The sequence below is a fragment of the Chelmon rostratus genome, chromosome 12 (genome assembly GCF_017976325.1).
Source record: "Chelmon rostratus isolate fCheRos1 chromosome 12, fCheRos1.pri, whole genome shotgun sequence".
Lineage (NCBI taxonomy): Eukaryota > Metazoa > Chordata > Actinopteri > Chaetodontiformes > Chaetodontidae > Chelmon > Chelmon rostratus.
Genome location: NC_055669.1, coordinates 27,596,878 through 27,619,448, shown reverse-complemented (window position 1 = coordinate 27,619,448; position 22,571 = coordinate 27,596,878). Strand labels below are relative to the sequence as shown.

The 22,571-nt window shown below is 45.4% G+C and overlaps 3 protein-coding genes across 6 annotated transcripts in view; all 3 read left to right on the top strand.

Annotated features, from left to right (window-relative positions):
* The first annotated feature begins 658 nt into the window (after positions 1–658).
* Positions 659–11,067, top strand: dnajc1 (DnaJ (Hsp40) homolog, subfamily C, member 1). The gene is made up of 12 exons (XM_041949149.1): positions 659–895; positions 1,222–1,323; positions 1,709–1,755; positions 2,221–2,386; positions 2,492–2,589; positions 4,273–4,366; positions 5,512–5,596; positions 5,920–6,083; positions 6,276–6,395; positions 7,128–7,176; positions 7,976–8,361; positions 10,536–11,067. The coding sequence occupies exons 1-12, from the start codon at positions 737–739 to the stop codon at positions 10,602–10,604; spliced, it is 1,539 nt and encodes a 512-aa protein (XP_041805083.1). The 5' UTR covers positions 659–736; the 3' UTR covers positions 10,605–11,067.
* Positions 11,068–12,001: 934 nt separating this feature from the next.
* On the top strand, positions 12,002–15,525 carry c12h7orf25 (chromosome 12 C7orf25 homolog). 2 transcript variants are annotated; one of them, XM_041949426.1, is made up of 3 exons: positions 12,027–12,129; positions 13,924–13,996; positions 14,106–15,525. In XM_041949426.1, the coding sequence occupies exon 3, from the start codon at positions 14,121–14,123 to the stop codon at positions 15,375–15,377; it is 1,257 nt and encodes a 418-aa protein (XP_041805360.1). In that variant the 5' UTR covers positions 12,027–12,129; positions 13,924–13,996; positions 14,106–14,120; the 3' UTR covers positions 15,378–15,525. The 2 variants fall into 2 exon arrangements, with proteins under 2 accessions (XP_041805359.1, XP_041805360.1); XM_041949425.1 differs by lacking the exon at positions 13,924–13,996 and having other exon boundaries at positions 12,002–12,129.
* Positions 15,526–15,978: 453 nt separating this feature from the next.
* si:dkey-181m9.8 (E3 ubiquitin-protein ligase RNF31) overlaps positions 15,979–22,571 on the top strand; it is a 19,338-nt gene continuing 12,745 nt past the window's right edge. For all 3 annotated transcript variants that reach the window (XM_041949249.1, XM_041949248.1, XM_041949250.1), the window contains exons 1-5: positions 15,979–16,104; positions 16,992–17,082; positions 17,345–17,410; positions 19,659–19,825; positions 22,259–22,389. In XM_041949249.1, the coding sequence (XP_041805183.1) occupies positions 16,060–16,104; positions 16,992–17,082; positions 17,345–17,410; positions 19,659–19,825; positions 22,259–22,389 (500 nt within the window). In that variant the 5' untranslated portion in view covers positions 15,979–16,059. The remainder of the gene's footprint in view (positions 16,105–16,991; positions 17,083–17,344; positions 17,411–19,658; positions 19,826–22,258; positions 22,390–22,571) is intronic.

The window sequence follows — 22,571 nt, the reverse complement described above, 5'->3', positions numbered from 1 at the left end:
GTGAACAGATGTGTGTGGGACTTTCGAAGAGCTGAATACAATCATTGAGGCTAATGCTAAGCTAAGTGTTGATGGACAGTAAATCCCTTAAAACTGTGAATAAAAAAATACCACCTGGGCAAACTGCCAGCTACTTGATTTGGATTTTCAAGCTTGACTTGAACTAATTCACTTCATATTATATAGTGCATTATGCCTATATGCAGTACTGACAGGTGTCCCAAATCAGGAATTAAGCACGGCCCCAGAGGAAGGAGGAAGAGGATAGACTTGTGAAGAAAAAAATAAATAAATAAAGGCTCAGTCACACACACACCCTGCGACATATGCATCATTACATAAATGCTCTTATTTCAAGTATTATCAGATGTAGAGTTACAGCAACTTTAAACTAAAATGATTGTCGCTCTTCTTCGGTCTTTATTCACAAACAGTCCTCAAAAGATGGAGACAGTGAGAGGAAAACATTTAGCAGCACAGCGGACGGACTCGCGTATTTCAGCAAGACGATGTCCAACCAGCAAGAGTCAGGCTCTCGAGGATCCTTCATGATCCTCCTCCAGGTGTCGCTGCGATCACCGCTGGAATAGTCACAGAGGACTTTTATTTTGACAGTTTAACCCGGAAGCGACTGGCAGTGTTTTCCGGGTCAGTTGTCGCTGAGCTGGCTGGAAGACAGAAGCAAACCCGTGTCTGTAGCCCGTTTTCTGTGATTTACTCGAACGGTTTCCTGGTGATGGGGGTCTGTGCGGGTCCGTGCAGCTCCTTGCTAGTCTTCCTGACCCTGCTGGTCTCTTCGCCCCCCCCTCTGAGCGCCTGGGACGCAGATCTGGAGCTGCTGGACCTGGTGGAGGAGATCCCGCAGTCCTTCTATCAGTTCCTGTCCCTGGATCAGGTCCGTGCTCATTGCTTATGTCTCCATGGTAACCACACAGCAGTTGCTAGCTGGATGCTAGCACTGACCGCTCCGCTTAGACCCCTCTGCTGTGATTGGCTCGTTGGTCAGTTGGCGGGTTTTAAGGAGCGAGGCCGTCCAGTAGATGGTGGTGGCTCAGAACCAGCAGACTGGAGATCGTGTCCTGATGTAGACACGTGTCTGTCTGTCTCACTGGCTCATAGTCCAACTGTCTCACTGACTCTCTGTTTGTTTACCTGCCTGTCTACCTGTCTCCTGACCTCACTAAGTCACTGTCTGTCTCTCTGTCTGTCTCTCTGTCTCAGGATGCATCAGCAGCAGAGATAAAGAAGGCGTATCGACGCCTGTCTCTTTCTCTGCATCCTGACAAGAACAAAGATGAAAACGCTGAAACTCAGTTCAGACAAGTGAGAAAGTCACCACACAAACACACACGACATGATGGTGTGACGTGATGGGAGTCATGTGTTGATGGGGGGGTGGTAATGGGTAATGTGAATGATGTGGTGGTGGGAGTAATGGGGAAGATATGTGGTGATGGGGGGGGTGATGAAGGTGATTCGTGGTGATGTGAAAAGAAAATCAGTCAGACTAGTTCATTATCAGCCACTGGTAAGATTTTGATTAATCAATAATGAGTTCATCAAGAGAGCACCAGCCAATCACATCTCACCGAAACAAACTAACATTTAACTGCGAGAATGATGTTTTCCCGTAATAATTGTAAACTCAAATTAAAAATATCAAATTTAATGTTCTGGTGATTCACTTTCAGAGTTTGTTGTTTTTCAGCTCGTGGCCATTTATGAAGTCCTGAAGGATGAGGAGAGACGACGCAAGTGAGTACACATATACACAGCTCAGAGGACATCAGAGGACATCAGAGGACAGAGCAACACCTCTGCAACCAGTCCCTGTACCTCTGCAATTAGTCCCTGTACCTCTGCATCCAGTCCCTGTACCTCTGCATCCAGTCCCTGTACCTCTGCAATCAGTCCCTGTACCTCTGCATTCAGTCCCTGTACCTCTGCATTCAGTCCCTGTACCTCTGCATTCAGTCCCTGTACCTCTGCAATCAGTCCCTGTAACTCTGCATCCAGTTCCTGTACCTCTGCATCCAGTTCCTGTACCTCTGCATCCAGTCCCTGTACCTCTGCATCCAGTCCCTGTAACTCTGCATCCAGTCCCTGTACCTCTGCATCCAGTTCCTAAACCTGTGAACCTCTCCCCAGATCTCCTGTTAGACTGAGTACTCTGTAATTAGTAATGTATATACATCAAAAACAATTTGTATTTGTCTGCAGGTATGATGACATCCTGGTGAACGGGCTTCCTGATTGGAGGCAGCCAGTCTTCTACTACAGACGAGTGAGGAAGATGAGTAATGCTGAGCTGGCCTTCCTCCTCTTCCTCATCCTCACTGTGGGACACTACGCTGTTATCTGGTCCATATACTTAGAGAAGCAGCTGGTGAGGCAGCCAATCGGAGCACAGCAAATAGACAGCTAATCACAACACGGCAGGTACTCAGACAAACAATCGTGTGATCTGATCATCAGTCCTCCATGTTTCCAGGATGAGCTGCTGAGTAAGAAGAAGAAAGAGAAAAAGAAGAAGCTGAGCTCCAGACCTGCAGAGGACCTCAGGTGCATCGGGCAGGACCGGAGTGACAGGTACAGCTGTGACATAATCTCTGGACTTCCTGTTTTCATGGTTTGTCTGTGAGATAAGATAAGATAAGATAAAAGTTAATTAATCCCACGCCGGAGAAATCCAATTTTTACAGACAGCAAAAAATACAAGAGAGACATAGAAAGATCAAAAAGACAATAAAAATGGATACAGAATAAAAATCAACTCTCTCTATATATAAATATATATACACACATTATATACAGGACTATAAGAATATTATTGCCATAAGAATACTAATGCCCTCATTGAATTGCACATCAGTCAGATATGTTTGTATTATTATGCAATACTAGTAATAAAATATATAACACATTGAAAAATATTTAATGATGTTTGTATACATATAATGCAAATAAGCAGATGCTAACAGAATATTCAGCAGGTTTGTGATGTGAAACAACATGAACACAGTAATACATTAACCGAAGCTGGAGTTGAACTCTGACAGCTGATGGTATGAAGGACCTGTGGTAGCGTTCCTTCTTACAGGGTGGACGCGGCAGTCTGTTACTGAAGGAGCTGCTGAGGGCCCCCACTGTGTCATGCAGGGGGTGGGAGGGGTTGTCCATGATGGATGTCAGCTTGGCTAACATCCTCCTCTCACCTACATCCTCAGTGGTGTCCAGAGGACAGTCCAGGACAGAACCAGCTCTCCTGACCAGTCTGTTCAGTCTCTTTCTGTCCCTCTCAGAGCTTCCACAGCCCCAGCAGACCAAAAGACTGCAGATGTAACCACAGAGTCATAGAAAGTCCTCAGTAATGTCCTACATACTCCAAAGACCTCAGTCTTCTCAGCAAATGGAGACAACTTTGGCCCTTCCTTTACATCCTGTAGTGGACCAGTCCAGTTTGCTGTTGAGGTCAACATCCAGGTTTTTGTACTCCCCCATGATCTCAATGACCAAACCCTGGATGTTCACTGGTGTGGTCTGTGGCCCCTTCCTGCAGCAGTCTCACCATCTCTCTGGAGAACTTCTGGAGGTAGCAGCTGTCAGTGTCGGCCTGAAGTCTGATGTTTGCAGGGTAAAGAGAAAAGGAGAGAGTGTGGTGGTCTGGGCTCTGATGGGTGGGGGAGGGAATGGGGGTAGAATCAAATCTGTTAAAAAACAGGTTCAGTTCATTTTTCCATTCCTGGTCTCCAGAATATTGCCCCCTCCCACTGTCTGGTGTGGCCAGAGGTCGTTTTCAGGCCTCTCCACAGTTATCGCGATGACGTGCGAGAACCTCCTCAGGAGGCAATATGACCAAATGCTAACAGCTAGCTGCTTTATGCCTCTCGTGCAGTGCTGCTCCTTAACACACGTGTCCTGGGTTACACCATGTGTTGTTCACAAACATCGCAGTGCCTCCACCCTTCCTATTACCGCTCTCTATCGCTAGCCTGTCCGCTCTCAGAAGGTGAAATCCATCCAAAGCGACATGCATGTCTGGCGTGAGTTCATTCAGCCACCTGTATGTGAAGCACATGAAGCTACGCTCACAGTGCTCCCTCTGTCTGGTTAGCGCCATTAGCTCTTCCATCCTATTAGGGAGGGTTCTCACATCTCCAGTTGTACATCCACACGAAACAAAACACACTAAAACAAAGAAAAACGATCGCAGCTGCTGTGACGAGTTGGCACTCCTCCACGTTTGTGTTTGTTCTTTGTTTGTCGTTTCAGAGTTCAGGACAGACCTCATTGGCAGGACATCCTCCCTTTGAAGTTGACCATCTGGCTTTACCTGTCCATCAAAAACCTGCCCCAGACCATCCAGGTACACTACCTGTCCGTCTGTTTACCTGTCCATCAAAAACCTGCCCCAGACTGTCCGGGTAGTAGGTGAAGCAGTTCATAGGGTTTCCAGGAACCTGAAATTCATGGAAAAATTATTCCCCAGGCCTGGAAATGATTTGGAATTAACAGAAAAAATAGGAAAAGTTTTCAATATACATAGTTTAGTTGTAGTTGTTTAAAATGTGGTCATATGAATTCCAAAACATACAAAATACACTCCCCATATTAATTTAAAATCTAGTGCTGTGCTGACAACTTGACCGTCAATCAATCGCTGCAATGATCATCCGTGTGCTGAAGTGATGCGAGCATTGAGGACGATGCATTCACATTATTACTGCTGGCCTTAAGAGTCCCACCAAGAGAGATGTTTTTTGCAATAATATTGAGTCTTGCTCCACCATTCAGGAGCAGTCACATTGAAAGATCACTTGAGCTATCACATTTTGTCACAGTACTTTCTGGAGCATTCACATATTGTAGACTATTTGTTTGAATTATCTGTTTCTCCTTGGGGAGAGGAGCAGTGGGAATTTGGAACATATTGAAAATACTAGCCTGTACTCGCAGAAGAAAAAAGTCCCATAACTGTCCGCCCCCAAAGGACTGGACATACTTCAATCAACCCTTCCATGTGTCCTTTGTTCTTCATGTGCTCTTCTGTGCTCGTGTTTCAGATTATCCTCTTGTTGAAATTAACATTTAGATTGGCAAACCAAAAGCTTTTCTAACTTAAACCTTCTGTGTAACATTCATTTTATTAATTGATGAATACAACAAAGGCTGATAGCCAGTGAGAATTAAAGAATATGGTTGCCATAATGAGGCTCTTATGCCAGAACGCTGTGCCCTAGAATTGGTGGTGTAGCATAAATGCTGCACATTATTTATGTATGCATGTGCAGACACAAAGGCATTCATTTCATCTTTCCCACAATGTCTACCTGAGAGCATAACACCCTGGAGCCTGGGGTCACTGTGCAGGCCTACCGATTTTAACTACTTAAATAAATTAATGGAAATGGATGATACATTATGGAAAAGTGAGAATGTATGGGAACCCTTGGTTCAGTCCTGGTTTCTGGTATTGGTCCTAGTCTTAGTCCTGGTCTCTGTGTGTTTCAGGAGGTGAAGCAGTACTATGAGGACTACCAACAGATGAAGCAGCAGCAGAGAGAGGAAGCTAAAGCTGAACAGGAAGTTGCCCCCAGTAAATGCTTTTTACATCACTTGCGTCATTGGCAGCTGGATTTTCGGTTTATTATTCCTATAAAATAACACACAGACTGTAAACTTACAGATAAATAATCAGTCAGTGTTTATAGTGTGTATGTTCAGGGACAGCCTGAGATTTTAGACTCTAAGCAAAACTTCACATCATCACTTTAACACTAACCAGCAGCTGACTGTCAAAGGTTGGACTTTCATAGAAGCACTTGAACACATCTGGTGCTGATCTCCACAGACCAGTTCCAGTCTGAGCCCTGTCACCTGCAGATGTTTAGTTTAAGCTCCTGTCCTCTGTCTGTTCAGGAGAGAAGAGGCCAAAGGTCAAAAAGCCAAAGGTAGAGTTTCCTGTTTACGAACCATCATCAGAGAACCTGAACTACCAGAGTTATGACCAAATGACTTCCATTGAGGAGATCGAAGACCAGATGGACGACTGGTTGCAGGATCGCAGGCCTGCAAAGAAGAAGGTCTGATGCTACTGATCACTGATTATTCTGTCCAGTTTGTTTTAGAGTAAGATTCATTAACATGTGATGGAGAACAAAACCTTTGAATCCCTGTTCTTCATACATCTGAATGTTCCCAGGCTGCAGACTGGACTGAAGTGAACTACAGGTATGACAGACACCTGAACGATGTCCCTTTCTCCTTGTTCTCAGACTGCAGACTGGACGGAGGACGAGCTCAGCCTCCTCAGCAGGTTGATGGTTAAATTCCCCGGAGGATCTCCAGGTCGCTGGGAGAAGATTGCTCAAGAGCTGGGCCGATCAGTGGCAGATGTAAGCCTGTTTAAACTGGTTTAAAAACAGCTTAGTTTGAGTAATACCAGGGTTAGCGTCTTGTTTGAGACAAAGGAGAAGATGGATATCAGGTTCTTAGTGTCCAGTTCAGAGGCCCAGAGTCAGGCAGAGTGCAGTCACCCTGTTTGGGATGCATGTGTATTCTGGAGCAGTGAGGTGACATTTGATTGTGGTCACAAGATACCAGGAGTGGGGCAGACAAACTCCCATGATCCCTCTAGGAACCCTGCAAGAGTAAATAGTCGCCCCAGGAGGGCCGAGCAGTGTGATACCCTTACAGAGTTGAACCAACACCCTGGCCTGTCAGTCCAGAGGTACTGACCCCCGTGTCCAAGAGATACTGAAGACTAAGACAGCCCAACAATGTCCAGAGTGTTCAGCATCTCAGGTGGCGAGCGTTCTCATTCAGGTGAGACAGCTTTAAGGATTATAAGGCTCACTCTTGGTTAAACCCCTCACTTGGGATCAGTTTCCTTTGTTCGGATCATGGGGGTACACAAACCCCCCCACCATGATAAGGTAGCAGACCTTGAAGGGGTCAATGAACAAGATGCAATGTTGTAGTGAGGCAGACTTGGAGTTTAGGAAAGTGTGTGTGTGTGTGTGTGTGTGGGGGGGGGGGGGGGGGGGGCAACTGACAGTGAACAAATATTACATATTATACGGTTCCTTTAAACATCACAAACTGACTGAAGCTGTTTTCTACAACAGGTGACAACTAAAGTCAAACAGATGAAAGACAATGTGAGCCACACCTCAGGTAAACCCGACTGATGTTCTGCTGTCCCTCTCTGGTTCTTCTATCACTATGATGTTCTGCTGTCCCTCTCTGGTTCTGCTATCACTATGAGGTTCTGCTGTCCCTCTCTGGTTCTGCTGTCACTATGAGGTTCTGCTGTCCCTCTCTGGTTCAGCTGTCACTATGAGGTTCTGCTGTCCCTTTCATGTTCTGCTGTCACTCTCTGGTTCTGCTGTCACTCTCTGGTTATACTATCACTGAGGTTCTGCTGTCCCTCTCTGGTTCTGCTGTCACTATGAGGTTCTGTTGTCCCTTTCATGTTCTGCTGTCACTCTCTGGTTCTGCTGTCACTCTCTGGTTATACTATCACTATGAGGTTCTGCTGTCACTCTCTGGTTCTGCTGTCACTATGAGGTTCTGCTGTCACTCTCTGGTTCTGCTGTCACTCTGAGGTTCTGCTGCCCCTTTCATGTTCTGCTGCCACTCTCTGGTTCTACTGTCACTATGAGGTTCTGCTGCCACTCTCTGGTTCTACTATCACTCTCTGGTTCTGCTGTCACTCTGAGGTTCTGCTGCCCCTTTCATGTTCTGCTGCCACTCTCTGGTTCTGCTGTCACTATGAGGTTCTGCTGCCACTCTCTGGTTCTACTATCACTATGATGTTCTGCTGCCACTCTCTGGTTCTACTGTCACTATGATGTTCTGCTGCCACTCTCTGGTTCTGCTGCCACTCTCTGGTTCTACTATCACTATGAGGTTCTGCTGTCCCTCTCTGGTTCTGCTCATCTGTCAGCTCTAGTGAACCTTGGCTGTATTTCAGGTCTGGTGAAACTGTCAGAGCTGAAGGGACCTCTTCTTCCTGTGAGGTCACTACCTGCTGGAGACAGTGTAATGTCTCAGAGAGCGGGTGGGGCATGTGAAGAGGAGGAGGAGGAAGAAGCAATTGCAGCAGTCAGGAGGAGAACCAGGAAGTCAGGAGCCCCAGAAGGGGGGGAGGTGAAAGTCAGAGGTCGTCGGCAGAAAGATTTTGACCCGTCCGCGGTGGAGGAAGAGGAGGCAGAACCTCAGGAGAGTAGGGAGAAGGCCGATCCCACTGTCTGGACTCAGAACCAACAGAAGCTGCTGGAACTCGCTCTGCAACAGTTCCCCAGAGGAACCGCAGAACGCTGGGACCGTATCGCCAAGGTGGTCCCAGGGAAGAACAAGGTGAGGGCTCAGGCATGTGGATTATCTACCTGTGTCAGGTGAACAGTGTGAACACTGGTAAATCGATCATCTAACTTTATTAAACCATCAACAACCTCACTGTAAAAAATCTGTCTTACAGATTTTACAAAACATACAAGACAGACTAATCCGATCAAATTTAAAGACCACAGAACACAGAAGTTCACAAAGATAACGAGGCTCTCCCTCTGAGGGTTCACCGTTCTACCTCTCAGGATTTGTGGGTGGAGTCTGTGGAGATGTGGAGAGGTTTTTGGCCAATAGAAATTTTCTAACAATCCATCAGCTATTTAACAACATTCTCATTCGTTCTTTTGCACTTCTGCTACAGAGGTTGAACGTTTTACAGCACAGACCACAAAACTGTACCCGAGTTTAAAATGTGTGTCTGAAAACAAGCACGAGTAGACCGAGTCATCGCCCCCCAGCAGGCATGAGACTGGCAGAGGACATTAATGTTGCATTCAGGCACCATCCAAACCTCAACAGCTGATGTTTCCATACAGACATTTTCTTTATTTGTCCATAATGTTAAACTACAGGGACAGAACCCCTGTGACTACAAACATCCAGATGTTAATGTTCAGATGAGGAGCACAGATGTCATCATACATACAATATCATATCAGATTCATGTTGATCACAGAGAACAAATCTGGAACAAACATGAAGCCGCTGACGATTAAAACTAGAGTCCAGAAGATTTCTTTGTTGTTTAACAGAATCTGACAGATTGAAGTGATCGACGTCACTTCGTTAAAGGACTCGTTATTTAAGGCTCGTCTCCTGGAATCTGTCCTGCAGCAGCACAACGACAGCTGCTGCTCCTTACTTCACTTTATCATTTTACTTTATTGCTCCTTGTAATTATGTGTCTTTACGAAGTGAGTCTTCATTTATTTCCAGATTTATGAACAATCATCCAAAACAAAACAAACGTCATGGCTACAAAGTTCTGCAGACAGGAGCTGGATTCATTTCAATTCAGTCAGTTCAGTTTTAATTATATAGCACCAAATCACAACCAAAGTCGTCTCAGGACACTGCAGATTCAGCTGGTTCACCACAACCAGAGACACCAACACATTTATACATTGTTGTTATAAAAATATCCATTAACGCTGTTTTATAGAACCGATCTGTGTCACCCAGTTTTTATGACTTCATTGGAATAAGAAAAAATACACATTCTTTGTTAAAGATGCAATATGTGTCTACCAATGTTAACATGCTAACCAGCTAGCTGTGGCCCATCCCGTCTGAGGCAGTCGTCCGATGTTAACATGCTAACCAGCTAGCTGTGGCCCATCCCGTCTGAGGCAGTCGTCCGATGTTAACATGCTAACCAGCTAGCTGTGGCCCATCCCGTCTGAGGCAGTCGTCCGATGTTAACATGCTAACCAGCTAGCTGTGGCCCATCCCGTCTGAGGCAGTCGTCCAATGTTAACATGCTAACCAGCTAGCTGTGGCCCATCCCATCTGAAGCAGTTGTCCGATGTTAACATGCTAACCAGCTAGCTGTGGCCCATCCCGTCTGAGGCAGTCGTCCGATGTTAACATGCTAACCAGCTAGCTGTGGCCCATCCCATCTGAAGCAGTTGTCCGATGTTAACATGCTAACCAGCTAGCTGTGGCCCATCCCGTCTGAGGCGGTCGTGTCTTCATCAGTGTCTCATCAGAGTTAGGGTTAGTCCCCTCTGCACTATTTTCTGGCCCCCTTCAGTCTGGTAGTCTGTGTTCGGTCCTGATTCGGTCATGTTCGTGTTCGAGGCTGCTGAGCCCGGTACTGTTGCCTGCGGTGTAAGCACCAACAGTCGCCCGGTGCTCCAAGCTCTCGGTCAAGGCAGATTCCAGCCAGCTAATAGGACTACTAGCTTCACGGCTAATTGAGCTAACTAGCTAACGGCAGCTAGGAGCTACAGTCAAAGATGAAGAAAAACAGTGTCGTCTGCATAAAGGAGCACTCTCCAAACAGATTAGTTTAAATATTTAAAAGCCGTGGCCGCAGAACTGAACTCTGGAGGACACACCTGGTCACATTTAGCCAGGTGATTTGAGCCCCAACGACACGCCCACACTGTGTTAGTTATCGTTAACTGATTGATTATTAAGTTATTGATTAACTGATTGATCTGTGTCGTATTATTTTCCAGGAGGAGTGTATGATTCGTTATAAGATGTTAGCGGAGCTTGTTCAGAAGAGGAAACAGGCCAAGAGCTGATAAAAGACTGTGACCCCTGACTCCGCCTCCTCCTGCTATGACCTCTGACATCCTGACAGTTGAATCACTAAAGGATTTGACAAACAAGCAGGTGACCTGACAGGTCAACTGTCAGAGTGTTTTATTGTTCTGTCCAGGTGAGCCACCTCCTGACTCGACTGAATTACAATTAATTTTGTTTTTATCTGTGTGAAGTGGCGTCTCACCTGCTCAGGTGTGTTTTTATAACTTGTGTCAAAGGAAGCAAGTAATTAGTTTGAACCCACCTGATTGCTGACCTCACAGCTTCATGTGCCTTAGCTCCATTCAGCATGCTGTCAATCAATTTTATTCAGCTCATCAATAAAAGTATTTATTATCTCCTGCAGTTCGTTTTTTATTGTTTCAGCCAGATGCTCATTTTCAACATCACAGTTAAAGTAATATGTTTGTCATATATCATAATAAACGGTCCATGTATCTATCTGTGTTTATGTGTGTGCGTCTATATACATTATACAGCTCTATCTCTATGCCAGCAACACGTTTCAAACACGTTGTGACAGGAGCAACTAAAGACTGGGAAAGACGCTCCAAAAACACCTGTTTGGATCATTCCACAGGTAAACATGTTGATTGGTAACAGGTGAGAGCATCATGATTGAAAGGCTCAGTGGTTCACAGCGAGGATGGAGCGAGGGTCAACACTTGCAGGTTTTTACTGACTGATGGAGAGATCCAACAACAGATGATCCAGGTTCTGCAGTTTCTGTTCGTAGTCACACAGTTGACAATTTTAGATTTCAAAAGAGTGTAAAGTGTTGAGTTGTTTTTTCAACATTTTGATATCTTTAGAGGCAAAGTTCTGGTCTGAAGGGACCCCCAGGACCTACTCTTGGTAATAAGGACAATATAGTTAAGGGTAATAAAACAAGGCACTGAGGTCACATGTATTCTGGTTTCTGCCCAGAGGAGCATTCTGGGTAATGACACTGTATTAAACTCTCACAGTGAAAGAAAATCAATAAAGAGTGACAGCAGCTCTGCGATCAATATGAACCAAACATTTACAAAACAGAGTGAGTCCTGTCAGAAATCAGAACAAGAGGAGATGACCTCAAAACAATCTCAACAGTACAGAGGCTATATGAACTGTCAGCTGTCTCAAACTGTAGGCTGCAACTACAGTATGACAACTATGCATCAATCAATCAAACATTTGTCAAATACATTTCAATGATGTTTGAAGTATCTATACTGTACGTTAGAGAGAGAACATTATGGAGGAACTGAGATGATGGACTTCAGGACAGTGTAGGAGTTCCCTTTGTCCAGAAGAGGGCAGTAATATAACACTCAAGACGTCAGCCGCCGAAGAAGAAGAAGGAAAAAGAAGAAGAAGGAGGAGGAGGTCGGGAGGGGGCGGAAGTATCCTTGTTGTTCTTCCTACTCAAGGAAACAGACGTTGTCAGTTAGCTTTAGCAGTAGCGGTGGAGTTAGCTGTTATCTGAAGACAAACCTGCAAAGTGTACACGTCACTGCTGCCGTAAGTCAACGTTACATTTGTTTTCTGAACGCTTTGAAGTGATTCTCTTGTTGTTAACAGAGCGAAAATACGACATAATAAACTTCAAACTGCCCATGTTAACCTAAGCCGTCTGACGTCAGAGTGAAAACGGTGTTAGCATCAGAGCTAAAGAGCTGAAATTAAGTTTCAGATTTAATGACAACGCTTGTATTCTGTCTGTCTGTGTGGTTATATTAACATCTGACGCATTTATTTAATGACCAGTTCACAGTAAAAAACAGACAGTTAAAGAAGACTTGAAAAGTTTACGGTCACACCAGACTCCAGTTAAAAAACGTAACATTTTACAGATTCATTTTGTGTGTCGGTATAAGGAATACATTAGTAAAACTCTCCTTTGCCACTTAGTTTTAACTGCATGATAAGATACATAATCAGAATGTAAATTAATTACTGACAAACTAACACTATTTTACTTGTGTTTTCATCAATAGAGTTGAATGATGAGCCAATTGATTGACAGAAAATTAATCAGGGATCTTTAGGTTTCTGACCTCACCCTAAAATATAGTTTATAGTTTTGAATCAGGACCTTCAGTTTGGATCCAGGAACTTGTTGTTTCTATGTGTCAGATGTATACTTACATGTTTTTACATGATGTAACATTTCATCTGTTTATTTTACCGTGTTGTAGGCAGAATGTGTAAGATATGGCCAGAATTTTAGCTTAAAACGTTCAAAAGATGAACTAACATCATCAACAGGATGTGAAGAACACTTCTGACAGTTGGTCAAACATGTCTATGTGTTGTGTTGCAGAGATATCTACTGAAGTTAGCATGCTAACAGCTAGCTGCTGCCTGCCCTGTCTTGTAATACCACTTTGTACCTGAAGAGGTGACAGTCTAACAGTTTGGCCCCTTGTGGTTTCAGCTGGCAGATGTCAGTGTGCTGCGTTTCACAAGCTCTCTTAGCTTTTTAGTCTGTTGAATAAAACAAACCCACTAAACTCAACAGAAAACAGACTTCTAACACGACATAAACAGAATAAAACTCATCAAACCATCTTTTGCTGTTCCAACAATCAGCAGCTCTGCTTTGGTTCTGGAGTTAGATGTGAAAATATTCTGGCTCTAGATGCTGCTCTTCCTCACTGATGATGACCGAACTACCTCTCATTGCTCTCCCGGTTCCCAGCACTCCTGTCCCGGCCTGCCGTGTCTTTATCATTCCCAGAGTCAGAGTCCTGGTCCTGGTCCCTGTGATCGAACTGGCGTCCTTCAGTCTATGAGGCTGTGTTCGGTCCTGATCCGGTTGTGTTCACTCGAGGCTGCCTAACTGGTTTTGTTGTCCGTGGTGTAAACACCAACAATTGCCCAGTGCTTCGTCACTGTAGAACCCAGTCTGCTAACAGAATCTCGAGCTGCACGGCTAACTGAGCTAGCTAACAGCAGCTAGCAGCTATAGCCAAAGATAGCTACAGCTAACAGCACAGTGAGCAGCAGTTAGCAGTTACTGCTGCTCACTGTTTGTTCGAAGTGACCTTTGACAGGTGGCCAACTCTTACACGTTGCACCTTTATGTTGTCATTAATCTCGTATTATTGTCTTGGTTTTATGTCTTATTGTCTTGTGATAAGTTTGCTTTTTGGACCTGGAGGTTATAATTACAAGATAAAGAAGATGTTCAATCTGTTGTTCAAACTCATTGATATAAATGGGGTGGACAAAGTAATAGGAACACCTGTCAGTATGAGTCAAAATTTCTCTGAAACAGAACACAAAGCCTCCTTCCTGTTTTGTCTGTTATAGGAGTGTTGGATCAGACTGACTCAGTTTCAGCTGTCCCTAATAAAGCCAAGACAAAGTCCACCTGTAGCTCTAGGTATTCTCTTTATCTAACTTTCTTATCATGACTAATCAGTAAACAACTTTGGTGACAGTCAGATGTTGACGTCTCTCTGTCTCTCTGTCCATCTGTCCGTCCTCCTCAGGTATGATGTAGCATCATGTCTCTGCAGGTGACGCTGCAGCAGAGAATCAGCTCTGCTCAGGCGTTGCTCCAGCGGATGGAGCAGCTCTGTCAGGGTGTGGAGGGTCACCAGAAGCTCTGTGGTAAACTGCGAGCAGAGCTGCGCTTCCTGCGGCGGGTGGAGGCCGGAGAGCTGCAGGTCAAAGAGTCTCACCTGCACAGCACTAACCTGACTCACCTGACGGCCATTGTGGAGTCGGCCGAGAGTCTGGAGGGCGTGGTTGCTTTACTGCACGTCTTCACCTACCAGGACACTGCTGGCTGCAGGCAGACGCTAGTGGTGGACGTAGTGGCTAATGGGGGGCACACCTGGGTGAAAGCAGTGGGCAGGAAGGCGGAGGCTCTTCACAACATCTGGCAAGGCCGGGGCCAGTATGGAGACAAGAGCATCATTAGGCAGGCCGAGGACTTTCTACAGGCCAGCCGCCAGCAGCCCGTCCAGTACAGACACCCCCACATCGTCTTTGCCTTCTACAATGGGGTCTCCTCACCCATGGCTGACCGCCTCAAGGACATGGGCATCTCCGTCCGTGGGGACATCGTGGCCGTCAACGCCGTGGTGACGGGGGAGGGAGGAGATGAGGAGGAGGACGAGGAGGACGAGGAGGAGGAGGACGACGAGGAGCCAGCTGAAGATATTGAGGAGGAGGAGGAGTCTGAGCTGACTCGAGTCGACCGTGGCACGGTGGTGGCCAGCCTGGCGTTTCCCACTCAGGTGCAGGTGAAGGAGTGTCAGCGCATTAATCTCGACATCACCACACTCATCACGTACGTGTCATCGCTGAGTCATGGCCGCTGTCACTTCACCTTCAGGGAGCCGGTTCTGACGGAGCAGGCAGCGCAGGAGCGCCGCCAGCAGGTGCTGCCACAGCTCGATGCCTTTATGCAGGGGAAGGAGCTGTTCGCCTGCCGGGCTGCTGTCCATGACTTCCAGGTGATCCTGGACACGCTGGGGGGACCTGAAGAGAAGGAGCGCGCCCAAAAGCTGCTCGCTCGTCTCCATCTAGTGGATGACCAACCGTCGGAGCGCACGCTACACCTCACTCCCAGCGCCAAGGTCAACCACCGCTCGCTCATGATCTTCGGCACCGGAGACTCACTCAGAGCTGTTACCATGACGGCAAACAGCCGATTTGTCAGGGCAGCAGCCAATCAGGGCGTTCGATACAGCGTGTTCATCCACCAACCGAGAGCTCTGACCGAGGGCAAGGAGTGGAGGGCCTCTCCCATCTGATAGTGGCCACACCCTCCTGAGACAGATATTTCCTGTGCAGGGGCTGATGGAGGTTTGAGTTTTTCAGATGATAATAAAAAAGGTGTAATGATAAACCCGATGTTATCTGAGTTCATGTAAAAAGAATATCAATAAAGTATCACAGCAACGTCCTGCTCGGCTGTCATTTGTTACAGGAGGTCACATGATGTTAGGTCACCTGGTAGCAGATGGGTGTGGTGCATTCAGGACATATTGTTCAAACTGAAACCTCATTTGTAAGACTAGAGACTGCACTGTGTCAATATAACAGGTGCCAAAGTGGCAGTGTGACCGCCATCTTGGAGTCCTGTGTGAATGCTCCCCAGTCCTTAGTCTGGGAAAACTTCCCATCCTTCAACTCACTATGGTCACCTGCTGGTTGTGTCTCTGAACTGGTTTGACAGATATGAAGGAGTTCTTAATTTTTAATTAAGAACTCCCTCATAATAATAATTATTATTCTCTGAAACAAACAATGACCGCAACACTTAATATTTCACTAAATAACAATGTTTGCAAATGCGAATACTCAGTGCTTTTAATTTGAAAACCTGGGAGCGGAAGTGGGTGTGTCGTGTTTAAATGATTGCCTCCGAGCGGCAGTCTGTTAGCTTGCTAGCAGATGAACATAAACACGTTATGAGTTGAGTTTTTGGATAAAATGCCAAGGGTTGGAGCTGGGGCGGAGCTGCGGACTCTGACGGAGGTGAGAACAAAACTTTAAGCCTTCAGCTTCAATTCAAAATCAAACTTAATTAGCTTTAAAAGCCACTTAGCATTTAACTTAACCGGCTAGCCAGCGACGCTAACTGGGACGATTAGCTAAATATTGAAAACAATATGAATTAACTCGATTAATGTCTCCTTATCTCCTCTTCCACCGTCCCTGCTCTTCCTTTTCACTTCTGCCCCCCCCCTTCTCCCCTCCTCTCCTCAATCAAATCCTCATCCTCCTTTCCTTTCCCCGTTTATCTTCCTCCTTTTCCTCCCTCTCTTTACCCTGATGTCTCCACTTCCTCCTCCTCACCTGTCTTTTCCTCCTCTCGTCTCATCTTCCTCTCCTCTTCCCCTCCCCTCTCATTGTTTTCATGTCATCCTCTCCCTTCACTTCTCCTCCTCTACCTTCACGTCTCCTCTCCTCATCTTTCCACTCTTCTCTTTTTTATTCTTCCTCTCCTCTTCCTTGTCTGTCCTCCCCTTCTTTCCCCACTTCCTTTTCCTTCTCCTCCTCCTCTCCTCCCACTGTCCTCCTTCCTTCCTCCACCATTACTCATCCACTTGTTCTCGTTCCCTCCCCCTCTCCTCCTCTCATCTCATCCTTTTCAAAACCTCTTCTCTTCCTCCTCCTCTCCATTGGCCTCTCCTCCTCCTCCATTACCTTTCATCTCCTTATCCTTTCCCTCCCCCTCCTTTGTTTTATCCTCTTCACCTCCTCTTCTCTCCTCTTCCTCTGCTTTTCTTCCTCCTTTTGTTTCTTCCTGTTCCTTCTCCTCTCCTCCTGTCCTTCCTCCTCTCCTCCCCTCATCTCATCCTGTTCATGTCTCTTCCTCTTCGTTCTCCTCTCCTCCTCTCCCTGCTCCTCCTCCTCCTCAGTGTCAGTACATTTATCCAGAGGAGACTCTGTCTGATCTTCAGAGGGTTCGCTCAGTGTTTTCTGATCTTCGTCTTTATGTGGACTTTTACTGTAAGTGGAAAAAGTTTTTAATGTTTATCACTGTCATACATTCAGTAGTAACACTACACTCTCTTCCTGTGTTTCACACACACATATATATATATATATGGAGAAATATTGAAAAATTGCACATGGTGTGTATAGATAAGTTAAGTACATATATGAACCAAGAGTGTTCAAGTATCACTGCTGACTGTCCCACTGAGTCATTATTGATGAGTAGTGATTAATATAGCTGGAGATGAAGGTGTCTTGTTGTCACCTCTTACAGGTTTTCCAAACAAAGAGAAGAGGAAGCTGGTTTATCTGGCTGGGACTGTTCCTGTTCACTATGAAGGTGAGACTGAGAGGTGAAAAGTCTTATAAAGCCCTGATTCCTAAACATGGTGGGACTCTGTCAAACATCAATCACACAGAATGTGATCACCTGCTGATCCTTTTTGACCCGAACTCAGCTGAGAACAGCACAAAGACAATATATTTAATGTTTCCCTCATTAGCTTCATTGATTGTTGTAAATATCTGCTGATTCTGGATCTGATGCAGCAACACGTTTCAAACACGTTGGGACAGCAGCAGCTAAAGACTGGGAAAGATCAGCTATCAGAAGGTCGGTGGTTCAGTCCTCGGCTACATGTCAAAGTTTGCTCGGGCAGGATACTGAACCCCAAATTTCTCCCAATGCTGTGCATCGGTGTGTGAGTGTGTTAATACTTGTAATGAGCAGGTGGCTGAGCCACCATTGTATGAATGTGTGTGTGAACGGTTGAATGCAGCCTTGTGTTGTAAAAGTACTTTAAGTGGTTGTCAAACAGTGTTCAGTGAGGTTAAGTAAAGTAAATTACACTCCATTTACCATTAACAGGCTGATTGGCAACAGGTGATAGTGTCATGATTGGGTCTGAAAGGGGCATCATCAAAAGGCATTAACAAGCGAGGATGGAGTGAGGTTCACCACTTTGTGAAAAACTGTGTGAGCAAAAGAGTCCAACGAGAACGTTTCTTCAACTAACAAAAGAATTAGAGTTTTCAACATGTACAATCTATAATATCATCAAAAGTCTTGGAGAATCTGGAGAGGCGTCAGGGGAAAGGCTGAAAAATGACCTTATTTTTAAAATTTATGCAAGTTTACAAATTGAGATGCTGCTGTCTGCTCTTAATGCTGATAAATGGACTTAAACCTTACGTTTCATTCATAAGTTTGTTTGTTTTTTAAACAAAGCTCAGGGTTTCTGATCATCTGATCATGTGGACATTTATTTATGTCCAAATTGATTAAGGTCTCAATTGGATATTGAGAATAAATGTAGTGTAAAGTGCAGTTCTAATAGTAGTTAAGACAATGCAGACTATGATTCTGGTGTTAAATAAATGTTCATGTAAGTTCAGCAATCGCATCTCATTTCTTATTATTAATAAATGGTCGTATTTTATCTGATGCACAACAACAACATGATATCTGCAATATTGATTGATCGGCTGCCCCGCTCTGTAAATATCAGCATCCTCCTTTGAAAAACATACATTTTTGACAGCTATTCCAAAACCAGATATCAACTACATCCAGAACACTTCCTGGACTTAAGCTCGTCTGTGATGGACTGACACACAGTGGAAAAGTGGGCTGGTCAGATGAGTCCACATTTCAGACCGTTTTTGGACATCATGGACATTTTGTGGTCCGGGCTAAAGAGGACCACCCTGAGTGTTCCAGCACAGAGTTCAGCAGCCAGCCTCTGTGCTGGTCTGGAGGTGTGTTAGTGCTCCTGGGTCACCTGCATACCTCTGACGGCTCCATGAATGCTTTCTTATTATCTTGATTCTAACATGGGGGTTGCAATGCAAATTTCATTGACATGTCATGATCAATGACAATAAAGAACCTTGAATCTTGAAAGCTGCAGACAGGTTCTGGAGCAACATGATGCCTTCCAGACAACGTCTGCAGTCCAGACCTGTCCCCCATTGAGACTGTGTGCACCATTATGAAGATTGGACAGCAGAGACTGTTGAGCTGCTGAAGTCATTAATCACAACGAATGAGAGAATTTCACTTTAAAACTTCAACAGCTCCAAACACTGACTGTTAAAGAACAGCTGATGGAACACAGAGGAAGCAGATCCTGAACCAACTTTATTTAAACACGGTGCAAGCATCAAATGAAGCAGAATGAGGATATATTTATGAAAAAATACAGCTTATTAAACATTAAATGTCTTTGCACTAACTGATCTCTGATTTAAACCAGCTATATATAAACTCTGTCCTACCACTTCTTCTACCACAGCTGATCTTCATCATCATCATCATCACCATCTAATGAACCATCAGATAATAAAATCGAATACGTTTCTATCAGCCACACCATCGAACCCACTGACAGGTGAAGTGAATAACACTGATCACCTTGTTACAATGCAGTGTGGGAAGCTTTGGCTTATCGTCCAGTCGGGTTTATTCTGGTCTGATTGGGTCAGGTCTAGCTCAGTCCATACTAGTCTGGATTGTGGTTTAGTCTGGATCAGTCTGGTCTGTTCTGGTCTCGTTTGGTTTGACCCTTTGATGTCATGTATTTCTACAGGAAGTGAGTACAATATCCCAGTGTGCATTTGGCTTCATGAGACCCACCCGGTGTCCCGACCTCGCTGTTACGTCTGTCCTTCTGTCTCCATGATGATCAGCCCGTCCTGTCCCTGTGTGGATGCCTCTGGCAACATCAGTCTGGATGGACTGAAAAACTGGACTCATGTAAGACACACTGAGCATGCTCAGCTAGACTGGGGTAATTAATCTGGTTATATAACGGGTTAGTTATCTTAACTATGTCCAGAGTCCAGCCGGGCAGCAGGCTAAGCAAAGTAGCCCCTTTCAGCAGCCTGGCAAAAGCAAGGAGGCCTAGCAGTGTAATACCCTGACAGTTAGAGTTAACCCTTTGGTCCACTTTTTAAAAATGTGAACCGCACCCCAGTCTGGAAGTACACAGGCACTGGCCCCTAACTCCATGAGACACAGGAGTCAACCGAGACAGCCCAACAATGTCCAGAGCTTTCAGCATCTCAGGATAAATCTTATCCACACCTGTTGCCACTGGAGAGATTTTAAAACTACCTCAGTGACCTCTGCCAGGGAAATGGGTATGTCTTCCCTTGAATCTTCCAGTTATGTCTCCAATATGGAGGTCAAGTCAGTCTGGTTCAGGAGTTCCTCAAAGTGTTCTTCCCACCATCCAACAGTATCGTCAGTCCTTGTCAGCACTTCTTCTCCCTGCTGAAAAAAGTATGGGTAAGCCACGAGGGCAGAAAGTCCTCCTCCATCGTGTCTTCCTCGTCCCACACCTGACTTCTTCGGCTCTGTGACCACAGAAGCTGCAGCCTCTCTGGTCCTCTGTGCCAACAAGCCCAAAAAGGACCCCTGTCATGCCCTAAAGTGATGATCCACCAGGAACTGGTTGCCATTCGAGGGAGCGCTCACACCCTGTTAAAGCTGTATCACCCATCTGTATGCCTACGTCTGCACCAGCTTTTGTCTGGATCAAACAGTCGTAATGTGCAAATACAAATAAAGGTATGTCTCTGTGAGACTTGTTACTGAATAATCACAACTTGGCGAAAGAAGTGTCTGCAGTTTATACCGTAATCAGGCATAATACTTTTAGACACCCTATATACATCCTCACTACTTGTTAGTATTAGGGCTGTCTGGCAGCCTCCCCCAGCACCTGATCCAACTCACCATCAGGTGGTGATCAGCTAACAGCCCCTCCCAGCAGAACTTGTCCCAAGGAGGTATCTTCTCCAGGACCCTACTCACAGTCAGCTCTAGACTTTCAGTCTGATAGAGGTGACCTTCATGTTCACTTTGTGGTGATCTGTCATTAATAATATTATTTCTCTTTTTCTAAGTGTTCACTTCACACCCTAGTCACACCTCCCTTGTTCTCCCAATGGTTTTGACATCCACTAGAGTAATATGCCCCTCTTCCACTGGACTAGAGGCAGAGTCCATCTATGAATGTGTCCTTTTTAGTAGCATCTGTGCCTCCCTGGCCTTGTGTACAGTCAATGGTCAGTTGGAGGAAATACCTGGAGCAATTTCTTTTACACCACACAGACCTCAAAACAACCCCGGACGTCAGCAAAACAGAGAACTGTGCTCCGGCACTTAGATCCTCTGTGCACAAAGGTGGTCAGCTGACCGGTGGTAATGCCAAGAGATCCTTTATTGATTTGTCTGGGAAAAGAGTTTACTACAGATTCAAGAAACCGAACTGAATGAATCGCTGCTCTTTGGTTGGATGTGTTAACTTTCATACCTCCAGTTCGCTGATTTATATTGAGCTTCCTGTGTTTGCATTCTGTCTGGTGGTTCAGATTTAAGAAAAGTGGGTTCCATATATTTGGACTTTGGGACTTGATCACACAGTGGGTGCTGTGTGGAGAGGTGAGCCCATCTATACTTAGTTGTTACTGCACCAACTCCAGCTCTTTTACCTCCAGAGAGGTGACACGCCATTTCTCGAGTATCAGTTCTTATAACCAGGGGTTAGCATGTCGAGACTTAACTGGCAACACACTCAGCCCTTACGTCCAGCTTTACAGGCGGTGGCCCCACAAGGCAGTAGCCCTTTAGGCTGAGTCTAGCCAGGGTCCATGGTGGTAAGCCGTGCCACCAGGCCATCCCCAGCAACCTCCCCTCCAGGCCTAGCTCCAGGAGAGTCCCCTGGTTTTCCCTGTTCAACGTACCTCAACTGGACCAGTTTGCCTTGATTGCTCCAATAGAAGCTGTTGTCCAACACAGCTCGAGGGTCTTGTGGGTGCACACTTCACCATGATAAGGCAGCATGTCTCTTGAAGTGAAAACCGTGGCACAGATTCTGCCACGAAGAAAATTTATTAGAGTTTATGTCTGTGGAGATCCTCATTCATCCAGGTCATGGTACTTCTAAAGTTTCTAAAGCTTCTAAAGGGCAACTGGGCTTGGTTGAAGTTCTAGAAGACGTTTCACCTCTCATCCAGAAGGCTTCTTCAGTTCTGAGAGCTGATAGACAGTAATTAGAGTTTAATTATTGTCTTCTTATTCTTATTAATATGACTGAAGTGGAAATTTTCTGCAGAAAGTCCAGATAATAATAATCTGTGAGTTTAAGGTGTTGATCATGTTGTCTGTGTCACTTCCTGTCAGGGTGTGTCCAACCTGTCACTGCTCGTGTCAGAGATGAGGCAGGCCTTCCAGAAGGACACGCCCCTTTATGCCAGGTCAGCTGTACAAGCCCCTTCCCCTGCAGGTGTGCAGGTGTCACAGTCCACTGGAAGGTCAGAGAATTCTGCTTAAACACTGTGTGAACTCATCCTGTGGAGTTCATGATATGTATCAGTGATTATTGTTGATCATCAATAACTGAACAGATGTCTGACGTCCTGCTCCTGCTCTCAGTCAACACATGAAGATAAAAACATAAAAAGAGATTTATGTACTTTTGTTTTCTCCTCCTGCA

What these genes read in the sequence shown, in the direction of transcription:
- dnajc1 (XM_041949149.1), top strand. Translation starts at nt 737, where the DNA reads ATGGGGGTCTGTGCGGGTCCGTGCAGCTCCTTGCTAGTCTTCCTGACC. An exon ending in AGTTCCTGTCCCTGGATCAG is followed by an intron (nt 896 to 1,221) that starts GTCCGTGCTCAT and finishes TCTCTGTCTCAG; the next exon opens with GATGCATCAGCAGCAGAGAT. An exon ending in TGGTCCCAGGGAAGAACAAG is followed by an intron (nt 8,362 to 10,535) that starts GTGAGGGCTCAG and finishes ATTATTTTCCAG; the next exon opens with GAGGAGTGTATGATTCGTTA.
- c12h7orf25 (XM_041949425.1), top strand. Translation starts at nt 14,121, where the DNA reads ATGTCTCTGCAGGTGACGCTGCAGCAGAGAATCAGCTCTGCTCAGGCG.